The following is a 22,875-nucleotide window of genomic DNA, read 5'->3' on the forward strand; positions in this document are numbered from 1 at the left end:
ATCAGACTAAATTTTAATTCAGTTTTCTGTACAGAAGTACAGTTAAGTGTATCTATGTTCCACTTCTGCAGCAGTGTTTCCTTTGGCTCTGAAGTAACCCGAGATATCCTTTTTTAATATCATACTTGCTTTCTTCTGAGAATCACATCGCTGGCCATCTTTGTGTCATCTCAGTCATCAGTTGCCAGGAAACACTGAGTGTGGTAATATGACATCCTTTATAATCATTATGGATATTGCTGACAAGCAACTTGCATCCTCTGAATTAAGTCTTGCGTTTTTATGATAAACTACAGGAAATGAATGCAATCCTCTAGTAAATGCCTACAATAGACAGTGTATGTTTGACTGTATTTAGGATATAAGTGGCTAATGTATAGCAACGTGTTGCTCTTTGTCCCTTTCCCTTCTAAGAAGTTAATGTTCCTTAGTGGTAGTGAATTTACAGAGGTCCTCCTGTGGTTATTGATTAAATATGCAGAAAAGTAACAATGACTACCTGTACATATATGTTTGAATAAAGAGCATCTTTCAGGAACATGCTGGGTGATTTAAATGAGTCCTATGATTCTTAATAAAGACCACAAAACAAGAGGCAGAATTAATGCTTGTGAAATTTATTTACGGAAATTCTTTTGGTCCCTTCAACAACATTAGACTGTTACAGCAGTTTCTGCCATGAGACATTGAATCAGTTTGATGTAGGGAAGGTAACAGAGAAGGCAGTTCATGCACCAGTGAGACAATTATTGACCTGAACATCCAAAGAAGGGAGGAGTTTAAGGACACTGATAAATTAAGATGAGCTGTCATGCAATTGAATAAACAAGGAAAGTAAGATACAGTCAAACAAAAGCATGTCTGGCCTGACTTTCCAAGTATATATCATTAATCAAAACTATGCAAAGGTGCATATACTGTCAGATACAATAGTTTCTCACTGATGAAATCAAACTACGTCGAATGCTTACAAGAAAAAATTAAAGATTTCATGAGTTAGTTGCCACTGCAGTTCTCTTACGGAGAGCTATGGTTTGTTCAGATTCACTAAGTAACAAATTCTTACCACCAAAGTTAAATCAAGATATTCCTTGGAGCATCATATCATTTTATCATTACTGATACATTATCATTCCTAAGACTGGCTATTTCACAAAAAATGCTCATTACTTAATTAACACAGTTTTAGACAGTTGATGTCTGTAGGAGAGACTTGATCCCAAAAATCCTAATTTAAAACATTTTGACAGCCATTTTAGACATTTTGGTGTGTCAGCAGGTGAAATCTCTCAGCTACTAAAGCTCTTCACACAAAATCAGTTTTGAAAAATTAACTTGTGTAATAATCACTATTTTAAGAGCAACATTGAAACAAGGGAGAAACTGATAAAATGGGCTCTCACCCATTCTTTGAACCCTAACTTTTAACACAAGACAACAACTCCTTGACTTCAGTGGCTGTGTTAAACATTACTTGCTCTAGATTTCACTGAATGGTTTATCAGCAGCCAGCAGTCTTGTGAACACTAGTGAAAACAACAACAGCACACACCAGTGGCAGGTAAAAACTCCTTTATGTGAGATGTCAGGGATAGGGAGCTATGATAGTGATTCCTTAGCACCGTGGCAAATACAAGCCATTGTAAAAGCCCGGTAAATTCCAGAGAGCCTCAGAGGGTCCTCTGTGTATACATCAGTCTGTCCAAGAGGCTTTTTAGAAACCCCATGGTGTGTCACAAACAGCCTACCACCTCCCATCCCAACTTCTTTCTTTAAAAAACTCACAACCATTCACACCTTCATTAAAATCAAAAAACAGGAGTTCCTAACTTCTCCCTTTAAACTCTCCAACTTAGGCAGTTTTGACATTACCACTAATACAGTAACAGCAGCATCAGCAACAAGGTTAATTAATAAAAAACCTTGAGCATTTACGCAGCAACTGCATGGACAAACCCAACTGTAATATCCCTAACATATGGTGGAAATAAAAAGAGTGATCTTAAAGAATGTCTTACTGCTCCTGTCTGCTCAACCTAGGCTTGCACTATGCATAAACTCAGTTATGCAAATTGTTCATATTACACACCACCTACTCCAGTGTAAGCCACACACAGACAAATACATAAAAAGAATAACATACTGGCTGCTGGTTGAAGCCAAACATTAAAGTATATTACAGTTCTTGTTGCTTGAACGAAGCCTGATCGGAGTTGTAGAGATCATTTCTCTCTTTAGGTATAATTAGTGGCCCTCAGAGATAGGCCAAAATCTTTGCTACAAATTAAGTAAAAGTACTACAAGAATAAAAATTCCTGAGAATTATTTTAACTGCAATACCAATCAAACCCTGGCCAACAATGCTTGTCTGTTCAAAGACTGCTGGCTTCCAGTCACAAAGGTCACTAGCAGAACAGTCAACACTATGGCCATCTCTTCAGTCCATCATTCAGTCCTCAGTAAACAAAACACTCATTTAGGCCAAGCTTTTCCACAGATGGCTAGATACTGCATAACATTAAATGCCTTTAAATTACTGTCCTAAGAGGCCTTTTTAACTGAGACAAAAGCTGAGACAATACCTCAAAAGAAGCTACCTCTTGAGAAATAATCACCAAACTGACGATTGAAAAATGAAACTGGAGGGTCTCAAGAGGCCAGTTCATTTGGCAGGACAATTGCCATCTATAAAGGGAAATCTCATCAACCTCAACATGAATGTTTTCAATTAATTGCTCCATCTTTGGGATAACAAAGGACAGTATGCATGAAGCTTTAAATATGGAATATGAACACAGCATCTCCATTAACGCTCTTGTCAATAAACTGAATGAAGTTCACTAAATTTCTTGGATTTAACAGAAAACTTAGTCATTTAACATTTACATTTCCCCCAATGTTAACTGATACTCTGTATACAGTGACAACTAGCTCATTTTCAGACTGCATTCATGGTAAGCCACTGAGGCCCTGAACTCAATATGACAAATATAATTAAACTTTCCTGCAGATAGAATCAAAGAAATGTTAAAAGAGATGCATCTCGCAGAACAAAAGCACTGAAGAAAATCTGCAGAGACTTGCAGCTTTGTGAAAATCATCAGAAGAATGACGACTGTGTAAACAACAAAAGGAACAAAGATGGCTGATGAGCAAATGCAGAAAAATGTAACAGTCTGTAACGATGTAGATGGGACAATGGCTGTGTTGTTGTGTGGCTAGTATGGTGAAGTGCTTACACTGTGGCTGGCCAATTTATGCATAACAAGTTACAGTAAGTTTGAACTAGTATTACTTGTGTCGATGTGTGAAAAGGATCAGAGGCCTGCTGGGAATGAGAAGTTTGCAGCTAACTTTATTTTGCTGCGCATGGCTCTTCTGCCTGGACTGTCCATGGACAAGTTAGTCTTCATGTCAGGGGGCACTGGAAGTTTGGACACTGCAGAGTCTTCTACTAAACCAGGCTGCTCGTGTTGATCAGTAGTGCTATCTGCAACCACTGCAGTCACCACCTCAGCTTCATTATTCACTGAAATCACACATACAGGTACTGTTAGATTACACCTACTGAGACAGAAAAGGTGTGAATAAAAGAGTTGAGGCCTTTGCACAGCCAGTCTTCTTTTTTTCCTGTTTTTCAAATCCATGACCTAAAGTAAAAAGTCCCACGTTAACTGTACACACCAAGCCCGGAGTGTTTTTGATTATATTTTTCATTGCAAATACTGCAGTATGGTCTCATACCGTCAAGACAAAAAGCAGTGAAAATAATATAGGTGTTCTTTCACTCCATGAAAAGAAAAACAAAAAACACTCGATCCAACCATCCTGACAGTGCCTTTCATAATCAAGCTTGTGTATTATGGTGCCATGTCCAGCTAAAATGCCTGATAGAGGGATAAGAGTGCATTCTTTTAGTTCAATATTTACTTTACATTCCATTTTATGAAAACGCCTTCTGTTGAAATCCACAGATTTTGTGCAAGGGAGAGAGAAAAAGGAAGCAGCAGTTTGACTCTAAATAGTGAAACTTTTGGCCATCACTACTGAGCCAAAGTGATAAAACATTGACACAACATAGGGTCTCATTACTTTTTAAAGTGCGGCAATTTCAGAAGAAAAAAACAGACTCGGTGTGCAAAAGCCTCAAAAGTTAAAACCAGGGTTGTAACATTGCAAGGGGGTCAAAGTTCAGTTTGTACCTCAGTTTTGAGGCCAGGGTTTGATACCAGTTATATACAGTGGCGTGAAAAATTATTTGCTCCCTCTCTGATTCCTGATTTTTTTTTTGCATATTTATCACACTTAAATGCTTCAGATCATCAAACCATTTTTTATATTTCACAACGACAACCTAAGTAAATACAAAATGCAGTGTCTGAATGACTATTTAATATTTTAAGGGGGGAAAAAATCTAAACCTATCAGGCCCTGTGTGAAAAAGTAATTGCCCCCTGAATCTAATAACTGGTTGTGCCACCCTTGGCAGCAATAACTGAAATCAAGCATTTGCAATAACTGGTGATAAGTCTTTCATATCGCTGTGGAGGAATTTTGGTCTACTCTTCTTCATAGAATTTTTTTCACTCAGCCATATTGGAGGGTTTTCTGCATGAACTGCCTGTTTAAGGTCACACCACAGCATCTCAAGTGCATTTAGGTCCAGACTTTGACTGGGCCACTCCAAAACCTTACTTTTGTTCATTTTGAGCCATTCATAGGTGGACTTGCTGGTATGTTTTGGGTCGTTGTCCTGCTGCATAAAAAAAGAGTGCTTGAGCTTGAGGGCATGAACTGATGGGTAGACGTTGTCCTTCAGGATTTTCTGGTAGACCGCAGAATTCATTGTTCCATCAATCACAGCAAGTGGTCCATGTCCTGGAGCAGCAAAGCAGCCCCCAGACCATCAAAAATGCTGTTATTTTTACGCCAGATGCCAATTCAGCTTTTGTCTCATCGGGCCACAGAATATTTCTCCAAAAGTCTTGAGGATCATCAAGATGTTTTTTGGAAACTTGAGATGAGCCTTTGTGTTCTTTTTTGTCAGCAGTGGTTTTAGCCTTGGAACTCCCATGATGCCATTTTTGCCCAGTGTCTTTCTTATGGTTGAGTCATGAACACTGACCTTAACTGAGGCCAGTGAGGCCTGTAGTTCTTTGGATATCGTTCTGGGTTCTTTTGTGACCTCCTGGATGAGTCGTCGTTGCACTCTTGGAGTCTCAAAGCCTTGGAAATGGCTTTGTAACCTTTTCCAGACTGATGGATTTCAATCACTTTGTTTCTCTTTTTTTTTAATTTCTTTGGATCATGGCAGGATGTGTTTCTTTTTGAGATCTTGTAGCCTACTTCACTTTGTCTGACAGCTTCTTTTTAAGTGATTTCTTAGGTCAACAAATCTGGTGGTAATCAGGCCTGGGTGTGGCCAGTGAAATTGAATTCAGCTTTCCAAGAACTGTGGCTAATCACAGTTAACTTGTGATTTAAGGGGGGGTGGGTTACTTTTTCACATAGGGCCAGATAGGTTTGGATTTTTTACCCCCTTTAAAAATAAATAATCATTCAAACACTGCATTTTGTATTTACTTGGGTTGTCTTTGTGAAATAATTATAAAAATTGGTTTGATGATCTGAAGCATTTAAGTGTGATAAATATGCAAAAAAAACTCAGGAATCAGAGAGGGAGCAAATAATTTTTCACGGCACTGTATAAAGCCACAAAAGATGTGTAATCATAGGATTCTCTAATTTATGTTAAACCTTCAGTGATGAGAGTTAGTCTGCTTTATCCAGTACTCTTAACATAATGTGTGATAGTTGGTACACCCTGTATCTTAAAGATGCTTAACAGAACTCTGAATGAGAGGTTTTATTAACCACAAATGGTCCATCTTTGATGTAAAATGACAAGATTTTGAGGGCTGTCATTCAACCAAATAAAGGCAGTACTATGTGGCATCACACCCAGACTGATGTACAGACATTTTGTGCACATAGTAAACCTTGGAGGTGATTAAAACTATCAAAAAATAAAAATAAAGCTACCCCTTAAAGCTTGGTATCTAGGTGCTGACGGCACATTGAGCAGCTAGAGGTCTTTGAGCATGTCTACAACCATGATACATCAGTCAAAAGGGGGCTTAAGCTGTCCTTGTAGTGCAGGAAGTACTTACAGGAGTGGTAAATCCCACAATCAGAGAATCTTGTCTAGTTATACTGAGCCCCTTAAGGCTCAAGTAAGAATACAGAGGTGTTTATAATATGAGATCCATGAGACTGTTCATTTTAGAAGTTATTTTGTACGGGATAAAGCAAGCCTGGAACTAACATTACAGCAGTCTAAAAATGTGCGGATTGGCTGTGGTCTTAAACAACTTCACTTTCATGTTGTAAATAGGCAATCAACAGTAAATGATGAAACTGCAGAACTCATATCTGCTTGCTTGAGGACAACAGCATTAGTGTGCTCCATTGTCACTGTGGAAATAACATGACGAATTTTTCTTCAACTCCATTTACAAAAATGACTGACAGAGAGAAATTCTTATGCGAGAGTTGATGACAGATGCACTAAGTGCAACATGGCTTTAAATGGCAAAGTAAGTCCATCTATCTGTTATCAGTGCAGTGGCAGGTACAGCAGTTATTGCTACTCATTTTTGTATGGAGTGGGAAATTTTATTGAGGATTGAGCACTTTCAAATACCAAGGTCCTCCACCGTGCACATAGCACATAGGTTTTGAAATGCATATATAGAGTTAGTATCTGGTCAGCGACACAATTTATAATTTTGGGGTTTTGCAAGCATATGACACTTAACATTTAGGGATCACAGTCATTCTATGCAGAATACGTCCATTGTCAGGAGCATTAAATTATTATGGACAATTGACTGAAACAGTTTTATGATCAGGTGGTGCCTGTTCCTTTGTTACTACAGAGTTTGGTGATGTTCATGGGCTCTACACTTCAGCCAAAGGATTTCCACTGAATCATATAAACTATGGTTATATTCCTAGTTATGTTTGCTTGTCCAAATACTCTTGAATCATAATAATGGAGGTACCGTGAATAAAATGGCTATAATTTCAAAATAGTAAATGCCATAATTTTGTGAAACTCCTTAAAGCTGAAAGTCTACGCTTCAGTCACATTATTTTATTTCAAATTGATCGTGTTTGTCAAGAGAAGTGAAATGACAAAAACTGTTGTTGCTGTTCAAATACTAACAGAACTAACTGTATGCAAGTTGCTTCTGTACTGCCTTTGGCCCTCTCTGTACATGTTGCAATCATATTTATATGTTTTTTGTAAGGAAATAGAGAAATTGTTTTGGTACAATATTGCAGCCTACATATATTGCAATTCTTTATTTTACTTCGAAAAATACAAGGCTTGTATTTTGAAGTCACTTCAGAAGTAGCTGCTCTTGTGTGGCACAGTAGCTTCATAGCAGCAAGCATTACCTCTATAATGCTTCGATGGACGTTTGTGATGGACTTTAATTCCTGCTTGTAGGATGCAGCCAATGAGATAAATTTATGTTATTTTATCTCTGTTTCACTTGTCTTTTGAGAATTTTGCATGCATGTTGTGCATGTCATTTATGTTTAGGTAACATTGTGTATTTATTTGTCACATTTATTCATTATTGTTTAGTTTATAGGGTGGATTTGGAGGAGGAGCTTCCAAAAACTCATAGCAATAAAGTGTGACTGTGTTTAGGAATTATACACTCTGCAATCACATCCAGAGTTAGAATTCAGCAGAAGTTAGTTGTGAAACAGCCATTTCTTTTGCCTAGTTCGATTGATTTGCACATCTGGGTAATGGTACCCTATATTCATCAACACCCTCTGCATGTTTCAAATGACAAACAGCACTGTGAACTGGACTGGACTGGACTGGAGTATGGATACTGGTGTGGTTACCTTTTTTTATACACTCAGACAGATTTTTCATATGACTGTATGTACTGTGATATCCAAACAACTTGGAAATACCTTTGTCCTCCCTTTTTCTGCCTGATTTTAATTTTCAATTCTGATTTCTGGCTGAAACTAGATAAATAAGTGTGTAGTACATATTTAAAGATTTAAAACCATCCAAAATAATTGTCAGGCTTGTGATTTTAAAAGAATACTACTTTTTGGCAAAAAGGAGACAAAAGAAGATGAAAAAATAAGGTTCTGCAAATACCCCCTAGTATAAAATCAAGGGCGAGGCTTTCATTTAATGTTGAGAACTTATCAGCATTTTTATCCTTAACTGATAGGAGTTTACAGACAGCACAGACATAAAACAAACCTGGTGTTTGTGCTGTTGGATTTTTCTCCTCAAAGTGAATCAGGTCCGCCCTCTGGAGGAGAACGGGATCTGGGTGGAGTTGAGGTGAAGGCAGGCAGGATGGTACAGGACCACACAGCAGGTCTACTGGTGATGCCAGGCATAGTAGCTCTGATTCTGCCACTGTATCACCAGCTGGAAGGTAAAAGGTCATGAATGGCTTAATTCAGGGTCAAACATTGTTTTCAGGACTTTTTTCTAACCCTTTAGAACTACACCTACTACAATCATCAATTCAAATAGTATTTTCTAACCTGGGCTCTGAGCTCCAGATGTTGAGTTGCTAAAGGGGCTGTCTCTCGGACTCCCTATGCTCTCTCCTGGCCTGGGGCTGCTGGGGGAAGAAGTGCTTGCTCTTGCTGAGAGAAAAAAGAAAAACACACAGATCCATGTATTCCAGTATTTACTAGTTGGTAAAAGTAAACAGCAAAGAGTAAAGTAAACAGTAACAGTAAAAGGCAATAAAAGCTCAGATAAATTAAACTTGTTCTAAGACAGAGGTTCATCAGCTTTACCTTTCATATCATTTTTTAACACGATTATCCTCTTGTGACCATGACCTTTGATCCAGACCACCTAAAGATGACACCACAGAACATATGCAGAGACAAGAAACCCAGGAATGTGGGACATTTTGCAATGCAGCGTCATAGTGAAAGGCAGGCATGTCCAGGACCAGAAAAAAACAAACAAAAAAAAAAAACACTGTCAGAAGATAATGGGTGATCTGCTCTGAAATAAGGAATTCTAAGCTTGAATTAACTTTGATTGATCTTACAGAAAAATCTTTTCCATACCCAGTTGAAATTGATCAATGTGCAAAGCCTCCCTGAAATTATTTCTTACCTGTGGAATGGCTCCAAGCAACTCATCTGTGCTGGTGTATCCATAGAAACGAGATTCAAGAGTGCAGCCTGTAAATTTGTTGTAGGCCCCCAAGAACTCAGTCAAGAAGATCTGGTTGTAATGGTAGGTGTGGAGGAGGGCACGTACATTACGGGCAAACTGGTAAAGCAAAGTCAGCCTCACCCACTCCTCACCACGACCACTGGCAGTGTTACCAGCTGTGCTGTTGTCATCCCTTTCTTCGTGGTACAACTGTAAACACAAAAAAAAATATGGAATCAAGCCTGCCATGCACTTGGCATTAGCGGAACTAGAACTAAAAAAAGGGTTCAAACAGGATAGATAACAAAAACCTTCAATCTCACCTCAACAAGGTATGGCATGCTCTTAAGCAACTCGCTGAGGGAGAGGAACCCATATTCACATGGATTGAGCAAGGCTCCATGGACTGACAGATATTGCTGGCTTAACATTTCAACTCTGATACCCTTGGTGACTTGTTGATCATCTTGGGACATAAGCAGACCCAGTAACTGAGAGGTCAGGGAGCGCAGAGACTTTCTGTTGATTAATTGCACTTCTCGACTCTCAGAGCCATCCACCACCTTGAAATGGGAAAAATGTGAATGCAGCTGATTTTAAGGAAGCAAAAAGCTTTCCCGGTGAAACTTTACGTGAAATTGGATGAAAACTTCTCAATGAGCAAATGAGCTGTACTGTTCAATAATGGAATAACTGGATTTTTTGTTTTGTTGTTTACATTAATATGAGCTGATAACAGAACCAAGTCAGCAGTAGGGTATTCATGTTTAAGGAAGCATGTATGACCACAATGCAATAAATAATGGAGATTATCCAAATAGAAAAAATACAGTGCAACTTAATTTCTGGTCTTTTTAAGACATACCACTTGAATACTATTAAATGGCAAAGTTTCATAAACTCACTGACTGCTGACCACAGATGACAAATGATTACCCGTCTTATCACAGTGTCATTTACACTACAAATGTCATGTAGAAGCAAAAAAGAAATGAAATAACTTAAAGGGTTCTTTCACCTTGACTACATGGCAGAGTTTGGACAGCAGAGCTGGCAGGGAGCTGGCATCATAGTCTTGAAGTCGTAGACCATAACCGAAAGTGTTGCTGTACTCCGTTAACAGCTGGCTGACAGGAAGGCTACAGTTTTTCTGAGCCCGAAGCAGCTTGACCAACTGAGCTGCTAGGGCCTTGATGCGCTCAACTTCTGTCAGAGTCAGCACTTTCTCCTCACCACACTCCAACACCTGTCCAAGGTAGGGATCAGGTTTTAAAGTGAGACAGATCGAGACATGAGCAGTGACACATGTTCTTTTATAAACTTGATTACTGAATACACCTTTGATTTAATCTAGCTCCAACGTGACTAATGAAAAAGCCAAGAGTTTATCCAAAAAGCCCAGATATGCAATCTGCTAAGAACACGGAAGGAATGTTGCTGTAAACAGAAAGTCTGCCTTACGCACCATTAGGATGTCAGGAATTGCCTCAAAAAGTTCCATAAGCTTAGTAAAGCCATAGTAGCTTAGCTTGCACTGACGGCCAAAATGATGGTGATAGGTGGGAATGAACTTGCTGAAAGGCATTCTGCAGTGAGGCTGGTGACGGAGAAGATCCACCACCTCCTTCCCAAACTGCTTAGTACGCTCCATTTCCTCCACTGTTCGCTCTGCAGGCAAATAAAAAGAAAATCTTTGTTATTTAATCTGTATTTAAATGACCTGACAATATCTGCTAACAGATTTTAATATGGTAGGAGTTTCTTTTCTACAAACATTATCAAAATTTTTAGAATTGATTCTTTACAAAGGAAAATGCATTATTTGACAGTGTTGTTGAGACATGCTACAAACATATAGGCTGCACAGATTACTTTTGAAATTTAAAATCACGGGTTTTTATGGACCTCTCTTGGGCACAGAGATGACCGTGTCTGTGTCTTGATGTGTAATAGTGATGGTGGTGTCAGGGATTTCATTCAGCAGATCCATTAGGTCACATATGCCATAGTCAACTACCCTCCAGTCTCTGGAGAAGCACCTGAAATGCAAGTTTATAAATACTTGTGTTAAAACCCTACACATATCAGACATAACTAACTAAATCTCAAAACACAAGATAAATGCATCAGCAGCCCAAAGCACAGTTTACTGACCAGTGGTAGGCTTGCATGAAGTCCGTTATCGCCACTTGTTTGCTAGCCTGAAATTTGAGCAGTTTAAGCAGGTCTTGAGTGAAGCGCTTTACTTGCGCACGATGGGTCAAGGTGAGTAGACGTTTCGTACCCATACCCAAGATCTAAATAAAATCAGAGTAAATAACACAGTAAGTGTAAAATGGAATGGAAAAAAGGCACATTTTGACAATTTGGATTTGCAAAGTAGGAACATGTATTCTACAAAGCAATCATGAGCTACTCCTCATAATTCACCATACCTGCAGGACATGTGGCACTGCCTCCAGCAGCTCCAGCAGCTTAGAGTAACCATAGTCAGAGACACGACATTGTTTGGCAAAGTGATGGTGGTATGAGGGAATGAACTTGCTCATGGGCATGATGCATGAGGGCTGATTCTTCAACAGGTCAATAATCTCTCGGCTGAATTGGATGAGCTGGGGATTTCCAACTGGACTCTTGCAGCGCTGTATCCATGGTTCTGCATGTTCAGATAGAATTTCTTTATGGCAAAAATGAACCCATCTGACTAATAACCATACTGCTGTACAATAGCAACAGCAGTGTAGAAAAATCCACACATTTAGGCTTCCGTGTCAACAAAGAAAACAACTAAACTATGAGCTGCAGACAGACATGCTACCTGAGTTTGGTGCTGATGGTTTGTTGTGGATCCATTTGATGACTTTAAAGCCATTCTGTGCTGTTACTATTGTAATACTGGGAACACAGGTAATGAGATGCTCCAGGGGTACACCTCCCTCCAGTGACTCATTTCCTAACTGCATTGGACTGAATTTGGCTGCATAGCAGTCTGGAAAGCTGAAATTAAAACACATTATTAACATAAGGCTTAATAGGTTGTTTGCAGTCACATGATCACAATGATACTCAAATGTCAGATGGGGGGCAGGAAGTGAAGATTACCGCTTATAAACAACGGGAACGAAGGAAACTAAGAACAGTAATGCTGTAGTAGGACCTTCACACTGCAATTATCATCAGAACATTCCTACATACATTGAGTATGATCCCTGCACTTTACAAGAAGTGATTTTTTCCTATTGGTTAACCAATTTACCTGGGTAGGTGGTGTTTGATAGCACTAATAACTCAGGCAGAGCTCCTACTACATGTCTAGCCAGATGAAGAGAGACAAGAGTCTTGAGTAGTCTTGCACTGAGCTAAGAGGCTAGCTGCGTTCTTTTAACTGCTCGTAACCCTTGTTCTGTCATTAACCTACAATGGAAACAGTGGCTTTTAATCATATAAACTCTGTGGGGTAAGCGACTGAGTAATGATGTACCTGTTCTACAAAACTGCTCTGAACCACAGGAGCTAGTGCCTGTTTGAGTGCCAGTTTTCTCTCCATTTTTTGTTATTCAATACAGTTTTTAAAAAGCCCTAACAGTCAACCGATTTGCTTTTATTACTGAGCCGTGTGGTAGCTCACACCACTCATTTGGGTTTATGACAAGGGCTTTTAGTCATTATGCCAGCCCTGTTGCCATTTCTCTGAGTTTTTTTTCTTTCTTTTTTTTTTTTACTTCTTTTGCCTGAATATGTCCCTACTACTGGGACTCAAAAGTAGCTAAATATTGCTGTTTCTTTTTTCTTTTCTTATTTTGCAATTTGAACAGTTGGCACAGTCATAAACTGCACAAAACATTTGCATTTTGATAACGTTTTTCTATGCAGAAATCACTTCTTGCCCCTCATATATGCTCCACTGTGAATTAATCTGAAAAGAACCTACAAAACCAAGGTTTTCAGGGCTGGTTATCACCTGAGTAACGGAAGAGTTCCCTCGTGTGACTGGAGTAGACTGTGGATCTCAGAAGCCAAAGTGCTTAGAGATGTCACAACAAAAGGGATTTTATAGGAGTCCGGGTCAAAGTCAGCCTCACTAAAAAGAGGGGGTAGATAAGACTCAAAATATGTCATAACAGAATCAACATAAGATGAAATTGTACAGTATGGAGAAATTCAATTCTTCAGGGTATGCCAGGTATAAGCAGGTCAGGATCCATGACAGACCTAATAACACTGGATTCATACCAGATATTAATACATACAAAAAGTATGCGTTAACCAAGCAAATGCAGCTAAAAAGAAGATGAGACACTTTTTAATTTAAAAAAATTGTCATTTTCATAAGTATTTTACCATATTTCTCCAATAATGTTTAATGCAAAACTTTACTGACCTGAAGTCCTGCTGTTTGTAATGTTGTCTACAGACAGGGTCATGGTATTCCAACTCCTCAAACACCACAGGGCTTCCACTAGCAGAGGAAGAGCCCTCCTGAGACTGGGAAGATCCAAGGGGACTCTGACGAATTTGACTGCTAGGAAGAAGGCACACAAGCCTTGAGCCTCCCTGTTCCCGCACTGCTACCACCTCTGGTAGCTTGTACAGATCCCCAACCACCAGCTTACGAGAATATCTGTAAGGGATACAAAGAGCATCATGATTTATAGCAGAAACTGCCATGAAAAGCATATCCTGACATTTTGTGGCTGCTATACAGAGAGTTAAGAGAAAGCAACTTACTTTTTCTCATAGATCTCTGTGAACTTGAATAGGGGAAGGCAGCTGGCAGGTGAATCCTGAAGTATGGTGATGATCTCTGTGCTATGTAAAGACAAAGTTTAACCATCACAAACCAAATAAGAACAGTTAGTTTCAATTACAGATCTTAATTTAAAAGTTTGATGAGCCCCAAACTGAAATACACTTGACTATACCCGAGCATGGAGAGGGATTTACTGCTGCCACCAGTGATCAGAGACACCTGAATGCGCTTTCCTCCAACTTTATAACGGTGCAGACCACTGATTGCACTTATGGCCTGCTGAAGGGACAACATCTGGATCGTGGCCTTGAGCTGATAGTCAGTGTGAGGGCTAAGTTCCACAGCTTTCACCTAAACATAACAAATTACAAGACTTTAATGGAATTGGATACAATTAAGTTTTACATTATCCAGTAAAACAACATCATTGGAGAATACACACCTGCCCATATCGGGAGAATGTTTCACGCAACGTCTGCTGCAAATCCTTGCGGGACATTCTGTAGTCCAGGTTGGCCACCTGGATCTCTGCCCCATCTGAGAAAGGCTCAGGAGGTCGTTCTGGATGAGGGCTACGAGGTGCAGTCAGGAGTGGCGAGGAGCGGCTGGACAAGCAGGGGGACACACTCCTTTTTGTAGACAACAGAAAGATAAATAGGATGCAATAATTCATGATGATGGTTTGAAAAACAAAGGATTAGCAGAAAAAGGAATGTAATGTTCTAGACCAATTTTTAATATGACCAATTTTAAACCAAGAAGTACCTGGATGACCAGGAACCTTGGGACAGGACAAGGGGACTGAAGCTCCTGTGAAGATTCAACTTGCTAAACGCTGACGGTGTGCTAATCTGGAACTCTGCCGAGCTCCTGTCCATTTGTTCTACAGGGGATTCAGTGACACTGCGTGGGTTGGAGCCTTCTCTCCTATAAAGAAATAAGAGAATCTAGAATTAGAAACCTAAATTTGTGTATTTTTCTACCCATCATGAAGCAGTTGTGTACATTCATTGTGAGAAAGAAAACACACACACACAAAAAATCAAATTCCTTGTGTGCAACTGCCTTCCTCAATGAAGCCGATTCAGGTTAAACAAAATTACAGCTGTAACTGCAACAATACCTAAAATACAGATAGTGATGCAATGCAAAGGAACTACAAATTCCAAATACTGGGTTGCTTTAGCCTTGCTGCACAAGAAATGCACAATATCAACAGTCACACTTCATCAAGTGTGAAATAAGTTTTCCCTAGAAACGGACTTTAGAAAAGCACAACCGAGGCTACATTTTTCAAGACCTCTGGCAACCTTTAGCAACACGCCTGGAAAACTTCCAAAGACGTCCCTAATGGACAAACTGAAGTGAAAACAGTGAACTTGTACAGAAAGTAAGGTCTACAATAAACTGAAATTGTAAGTTATCCTTTTTTCTTCCATGAATGTGTCACTGTTTTAGCATCTACCGTTTGTTTACTACAAATTTGTTTGTACGCAGGTTCTCGTATGCACAAGTGTGTTGTATGAATTTAAATTTTTTCGCTTGTTTCTTCTTTTGTGTTTGAACTTTTTCATGTTTTTTTCCTCATTTATTCATTTATTTTGATTTGTTGTAAAACAATTTTGGTTATTTCAGAGGAGGATTTAATATATATGGGTGTTAGTTTGGTTATGTACTCCTGTATGTTTGTATGTTTCTGTTATATTCTGGCTGATGTACACATGGTGAAAATAAAAACAAAACATACTTAAAAAACCTTGACAACTTTATTCTTTTAGATATGAGATTGATTTTAAATGAGCAACTTATTTACTCCGGTATAGCTGAAATGTATGCCATTAAAGTAATATTCCCATTGAGAAAAAGTTATCAAAAGGGAGTCCTTGCCAAGCCAGTAACAATCACTGACCTTTGAACATCAAGGTCAAAATTGGTTCATCATTCAGTTCAACTCAGGATAGGGCTAGGACTTAAAAAAAGGAAGAACTGTTTGTAAATGTTACATTTTTAAAGAATGCTTTCTTGTACCTTTTCCTGTACATGGGTTCTCCAGTAAAGCCTTGCTTGGACAGCCTCTCCAAAGACTCCGTCTCATCATTACTGTGGGGCGAAGTGGAAGCAGCACGTCCTTTCTCCAGGTGGTGTAAGCCCATTCTTGGCTTAACTTCCAAACTACTCAGTTCCTGTACAGGATTGGAGTTACAGATGTTAGTAGAAGATGACCTACTGGGCACTATTATCATGTCCTTATGTCCAATGATATCATTGCTTGATGTCACTGGAGAACATTAAGTCAAGCGCTGAGCTATGCTAGGGATTCCCAAGAAAATGGCGAAAGGCCAATGTGAACAAGGTCACAGGACACAGTCATGACAGCCGTAAAGATTTCTTTGCAGCCAACATTTCTGATAGTTGCTTTGTCATCATGTTCAAAATACAAACATGGAACTTTGGACCCAGATCAACTGGCTAAGCCACAAGGGTGCCCTTCCCATATGAGGCCTTTGATAATGGTGAAATAAAAATTTTAAATATTTAAAGTGTTTTTTGTCTATTGAACCTCTTTCTTAAAATGTGCAATTATTCTGATCATGGAGCTTTTCTTTTTCTTTGATTTGCATGATGAATAAGACAAAATAAACTTGCTTTAAAATTTCTCCTTACTTTAAAATGCCGGATCCTGGTTGGAGTTCATATTTACAATCATCAATTTATGGAAATTTTTCAGGCTGCACAAATAGCGTTTTTTTTACCAAGTACAATTACTTACATTTGGGTATTAGCCAATACAGAGTAAAAATATAAATATTCAATACTATTACAGTTCCTAAAATTATTTAAAAATTTGTTTTATTTTCATGAGATGGCTTTCACCTCTCCTTTTGACAATTTATCCGTACTTAATTTAGCAGTTTTCTACACTTTTTGTCATCCTTATTTGTGTTAATATATCACCAAACTGCAGACATGGCTCCAGCTTTGCTTTACCTTCACAAATAACGAGAGAGGCAAATATAATGCTTTCAAATAATACAGAGTATAGTATGTGCAATGTGTTAAGACTACAAGTATGAATAAAAGTACTTAGGCTTGGTATCAGCACAGATATTGTATCCATTGTATCCAGAACAAAAGACAAACCAAGAAAGTCATTCTAGCCACAAGAGGTAATTTTGACAGTAGATAACAGCAGGGGCTAAATCAGCTACAAAATTAAAAAAGCAGGGCAAAGCACACTTAAGACAAAACACAGATACAGCATAAAGTTACTGACAAAACTGGGAAAATTTTTAAGTCATGCATTTATATTTAATGAATTATGAACATGCAGGACAGCAGGGGATACATGAAGTCCTTATCGAACTAATGCATGCAACATGCTAGTACAAGCAGACAAATGGAGAGAGCAGCAACAAGCTGTTAGTCAAAGCATCATTAGGAGGGACACAAGGGAAAAAAACTACAATTGGCAAAGCAGCCCAGACAAAACAAGGGCAACGGAGGTTAAGGGGAAGCAGGCACTGATGAGAGTCTGCTGACCTGATGGGGCTTGGCTGAAGCACCGCCGGGAGGCCCACTGCACCCTCTTCTGGGGCTGTAGGGCCGTTCAGGCAAGGGGCCTGGGTTGTTGTAGTGGCGGGTTGTTCGCCTTGGCCTCCTGGGTGACCTTGGCTTCTCCAGGGGCAGAAAGGAAAAGGAGGATATGGTAGGGGCAGGGGCAAACATTGAGTCCTGGCTTTGATAAGTCTGGGGAAGAGCCTGAGGCTGAAATAAGAGGTGGGTCCGAGACTGAAGCTCGGGTTCAGGACTTGCATCATCTCTGGGCCGTGGGGAGAAGGAGAGGCTGATTCGACGACCAAACACATCCTCATTTTCCATTCGCTTGCGGGCACGTGCAGCTGCCTCAGGGCTGCCAAACCGCAGGACTGCTGTACCCTGGGACATGCCCAGCACCTTGCCCCCACAGTTGTCGGACAGACGGCGGAGCCTGAGCTTCACAGCGTTCCGCAGGCTCTTGTCACAGTTGACAGGGAGGTTGTGCACATATAGGAGGTTGAAACTGGGCTGAGGGAGGGGAGGAAGAGACAGTGTGCCTGTCTAGCTTGTACAATTTACACTTTAAAAAAAAAAATCACAGTAGTAGTCTTTGGTTTACTTAAACAACATGTTGGAGAATGGCTCTGAGTGGATCAGGATCATTTATAATGATCCCAGAGGGAAACTGCCAATGAAATCAATAAGAGGATTGGTTTAAAATTGTATTAAATACCTTGCTCACTGCCCTCTATGTCATTTACACCAAAATAAAACAGTCCTTGGATCCTTTTGCCAGCACTTACTTTCCACATTAAACACAGAGCTAATCTTAAAAGGGACCAAACAAAAATCTGAGGCTTACCTGTTCTTTGATAGGCATACGAGGTGGCAGATCAGCTGTGATCTCCTGAAAGGCCACATGGCAGTGGGCATGCTGTAGCAGGGCTGAAGATGTATGGCTACCATGGACAAGGATAACCTGGAAACCATGGCGATGACGCAAGTCACTCAGCTCACTGGCAAAATTCACATCCGCTGTTAGTACGGGGGAAAAACATTTGGTTTAAAAGAAAACTTCAATGCATCCAGGCTGTGGTTGATTATAAGGAATCTGATAAACTCACAGGATACCAGTACAACTGTTGCAGGTGCAGTGTGGGTCTCGGCAAAGCGTCGCAGACTCTGGCGAAGCTTATCATCTGCAGCATTCTTGGCTGTGGCATTGATATGTGCCACAGTGACCTGATAAAGCAGAATCGTGCAAACAAGACTTCAGACTTTATTTCCAGGTTGTTGAGCAATTACTTGAAATATTTTTGCCATTTTATGTTAATTTCTGGAGTAAATTTGTTGAATCATATGATCAGAGTTGTTGTTTCATTGGATTTGAAGGCTCTGCTATAGAGCATCTAACCTAGTCAAAAAAAATGACTGCATACTAAGGGTATGTCTCATTTTAGGCAAGTCAAGATTATGCTGCAAAATAATAGGTCTGAGAGAGTAGAGCAAGAGTAGATCCAAAATCATTCAGGGTTAAAATAGCACTCCTAATATGTAATACAAAAGAACACCACTGAAAATAAAGATCTTATTTTTGGTACCTGGCAGTTGTTGAGCTCTTGGATGACAGCTTTACTCTCTTTGCTTATATCACAGACACAAATGAATTCTGCCTCACGGTGTCCCTGAAAGAATCGGCTGCGAATGCGCTGAACCACTGCTCCTGCAGAGCGTCCACTGGGTACGCTGCAGTTTTCAATATCCCAAAAGACACCCACTGGAGGGATGTTTTCAGGAACACAAGTCTCTGGAGAACCTATGGTTGGAACAAATTTGACTCTAAAAACAAATGTAACTTTTCCTGTACAGAAACAGCTTCATATTATTGTCCTTATTGCATGATTTTAAAAAAGCTCTTATATCATTTAACATCCAAAGAGCTTGTAATCTCAATAAATATGAAGGCATTTATATTTATGTTGTAGAGTCTACTAACCATACTTTTGGCCCGTCTTGCTAAGGCTGGTTGATTGCAGGAGCATAATGCCATCTGAGGAGGTGCCACAGCCATTACAGATGGGGATCTGGACAGGGGCAGTCTGGGGCAAAGGAACATTGGGCCATGCCTTGTCTGACTCTGACAGACCATTTATGGGCTGAAAAAGGCATAACTTAATGACAACAATTCAGCAGCAAGCATTACTTTACATTTAATTCCTTTTAATAAGAACAAATACAAAGCCAATCTCATTTTACTTTGTAGCTGCTTACAGTGATCGTAATGGCATGCAAATACAAGAAAAAGGCTTCTACCAACCTTCAGTGGGTACTCCTGGCAGCAGTGCGCCCCTTTTACACAAACAGTGCGTTCTACATTTACATGAACAGGATTAGAACAGAAGTGTGCTGAGGTGGTTGTAGTGGTGAAGGTGGTCGTGGTTGGGTGATCACAGAATGTGCTTCTCTGGGATCTTCTGGCTGATGAACAACAATCAACACCACAGGGGTAGTAGCCAGAAGAGACCAGGCAAGAACCATGCAAGGGAGCAGGTAGAGAAGGGACACAAGGCAAAGAGGAAGCCAGAGGTGCAGAGGGGGTAAACAGGCTGGGCTGACTACATGGAAGAGGAACAGATTGGGTGGTGTGATTATGCCCTGAGCAGCAGGGGAGGTAGGGGTGCGATGAAATAGGTTGAGAGGTAGCCACAGATGAGAGCAGCTGAGGTTTGTAATCAAGACCCAGCAAAGGATCAAGAACTTCACCTCTGCTTCCACAGCTCAGGTTATGCTTATACTGGTGAACAGATGAAGTTACAGAGCAAAGGCCAGACATGCCAATACTGCTGCTGCTGATGGGTGCTCCTAAATAGCCTGGATCCATGTAGAGTGAGACAACACCAGCAATGCTACTACTGCAACCAACAACACCTCCACCACCTAATAACCCATACCCATCAGTGCTACAATAGTCACAGTGAGAGCGTACTTGAGAGCTTACTTTGGGGCTAGTCCCCTCTGGTTGCTGCTGTGGTGGTAGCTGTTGTTGGTGGGGGTCTTGTGTAAGCTGAGGGAGAGGCAAGCAGGGAGGAGGCAAAGGGAGAGGGGCCAGAGAAAAGGGCTGGGATGATTGGGAAGAAGATGTATGCTGTGGAGGAGGAGGGACATCTTTCAATTCCAAAGCAGCCTTTCTGTTGTCCATGTAATTGTGCTGAAACAAAACAACCAGCAGATTATTGCTTTTGTAATACTTGTCTGTGGATTTCAATCTATTCATTTAGAAACTTGCAAAATCTTAAAACTCCATTGTAGAATACTAGTTGTTTGTGTTGAGAATTCTTCTAGGCATTTATGTTACTTTCATCTTATATCCAATAATAATAATTTCTGACCTATTTTCAGTAAAAATGTGTGTAAATACACTCACTTCAATAATGTAAAGATGCTAAATATGTTTATAAATTGTTTCATTGCATTTGTTGCCAAAATCTCTGGTCACATCTCACAATGGAGCAGAATGGTCATCCATTTACTCCAATTAATGACAAAAATTTCATCTTCATTCATCCTTTGTTCTCTTCTTTATGCAGGCATGCAGGTTCAGACATCTAAGCTGAGTGTAGACCAGGGTTGGAATTTAACCTTCATCTACCTGCCACTGTGGCTACCAGCCACTCTTTTTAACAAGAAGCATTATTCAGTAAGGCATAATATAATAATCAAGACTTCTAGTATTCAAGTTATGGGTTATCAAATTAGACAGAGTTGATGTATAAATGATCCAAACTTTCACTCCCTTTCAACCTAATTTTCTAACATTATGTCCTGTATTCGACCATGCAAGCCTTTGCGATGCTTTCTACTGGGGCATTATAAGTTGATAGGCATTTTCCTGCATTGTGAGTGTCAGACTCACTAAAATTTCATGTTTTGTATACGCTCTCTGGCATTTCTTTTTGACAAATTTGGAGTTGAGACAAGAAAAACATCTGTTCAGTAGGGATAGGATTTGAGAACTGGTTCCAATTAGTTCGATCCATCCACATCATTCCATTTAATCTTAATGATGTCTCATTAATGGCATACTTCCACATGCCTTGAAAAACACAGCCAACCCTCAGAGAAGAGGGTTCTGGTCATTGAGAGTCTAGGTCTGCTTTTGCTTGCAATGTCAGTAGGAACAAGCACAAAAAAGAGGTTTAATTTATGCTGTTTGCTATTGCAAAATCACTGTGTCAGGATACTTTTATTAACCTGCCCCAGTGGCTGGTAAGTTGAGCAAATTCACCCTCCACTGCTCAAAAGTATCTGCATTTGGCTGGTGGCTGTGCTAATTTCCCACTCTGTTGTAGACTAGTAAATACTTACTTCTTTGTCTTTATGATGAAGGGAATTGGTTTCATTGCTGGAGAAGCAGTCTTTGAATTTCCATAGCAAGGTTGATGGCTCTGTTTTGGAGTGGCTGAGCCATGGGAGGGGTCTAGTGCTGCATATGGAGCTGTCTTTTCCCAGTCCTTCCATCACACACCCCAGAAAGGTCTTTCATCACACGTTCTTTTCTCCTCTCTTTCATGCTTCTCTAATACAGAAATGAAAGTCAAACTGTCACACAAGTTGGTTGCCGCGCGTTACATCACATCTCAAGACCCACTAGGTACGAGTAACTATTTAATTGCGCGTGGAGTCTAACAGATAAAAACATAGTTCAACTCAATGTGAAACCTTCACACACTCACCTATGAGGACACAGTTATGGTCGTGCAAGTGAGTTTGACTATATAGTTCGTAAAGGCTCACCAAAGGGAGCGTGCCTGTATGGAAACTAGTACTTTGGGAGTTTTAAATGTTTGATTATAGCAACCTAACATAAGGGTTTCGTTCAACAACGCAGTTATGTAAGTGATATAGCGTTTAGTTAGCTAAAAGCTAGCTCGCGTTTCAACAGTTTCTCCGAGTGTAGGAAGACATTGCAATTTTATTAGGGAATATAATTCTATGATTTTATGATTCACGAATCAGTTAGCTTCCTGTTTAGCCAATCGGACGCCAACAGCTGCCCAGAGTTAGCTTTTAATCCACGATAACAGTGTATCATTTGTTAGCTTGTAAATTGACACAACGAATGAAAATTTCCTACACGTGCTACTGTTGTTTCCCCTGTGAAGTTATGCATTTTGTAGCTCGTGATAATGCGTTTCCAAAACAGCTTTAGCTACCTGAAAATGTCCCCTCCGTCACATCCTGCGTACAGCGCTATCCCCCAATCTGCTTTCCCAGAAACCCGCACCTTTTTGTAACCTACTTTTGCCGGAAAGCGAACACAACTGTCGTAAATGTTATTGTTGTGTCCGGTCGTAGT

At 39.9% G+C, this 22,875-nt stretch overlaps 1 protein-coding gene across 8 annotated transcripts; it reads right to left on the reverse strand.

The window, feature by feature from the left end:
• Positions 1 to 601: 601 nt before the first annotated feature.
• LOC121507889 (meiosis regulator and mRNA stability factor 1) lies at positions 602 to 22,846 on the reverse strand. 8 transcript variants are annotated; one of them, XM_041784267.1, is made up of 27 exons: positions 22,733 to 22,846; positions 21,885 to 22,095; positions 20,518 to 20,727; positions 19,516 to 19,618; positions 19,121 to 19,335; positions 18,644 to 18,761; positions 18,382 to 18,554; positions 17,523 to 18,047; positions 16,011 to 16,165; positions 14,748 to 14,909; positions 14,425 to 14,611; positions 14,155 to 14,333; positions 13,961 to 14,041; positions 13,614 to 13,853; positions 13,194 to 13,313; positions 12,051 to 12,229; positions 11,668 to 11,888; positions 11,387 to 11,529; positions 11,138 to 11,271; positions 10,698 to 10,900; positions 10,251 to 10,478; positions 9,556 to 9,795; positions 9,191 to 9,442; positions 8,860 to 8,920; positions 8,599 to 8,703; positions 8,306 to 8,479; positions 602 to 3,529 (listed from the first exon to the last, which is right to left on the reverse strand). In XM_041784267.1, exons 2-27 carry the CDS (start codon positions 22,035 to 22,037, stop codon positions 3,318 to 3,320), a joined length of 4,773 nt encoding a protein of 1,590 aa, XP_041640201.1. In that variant the 5' UTR covers positions 22,038 to 22,095; positions 22,733 to 22,846; the 3' UTR covers positions 602 to 3,317. The 8 variants fall into 8 exon arrangements, with proteins under 8 accessions (XP_041640201.1, XP_041640199.1, XP_041640200.1 ...); XM_041784265.1 differs by having other exon boundaries at positions 19,516 to 19,675; XM_041784266.1 differs by having other exon boundaries at positions 20,506 to 20,727.
• Between the last annotated feature and the right edge of the window lie 29 nt (positions 22,847 to 22,875).

Source organism: Cheilinus undulatus, linkage group 4 (genome assembly GCF_018320785.1).
Source record: "Cheilinus undulatus linkage group 4, ASM1832078v1, whole genome shotgun sequence".
Taxonomy (NCBI): Eukaryota; Metazoa; Chordata; class Actinopteri; order Labriformes; family Labridae; genus Cheilinus; species Cheilinus undulatus.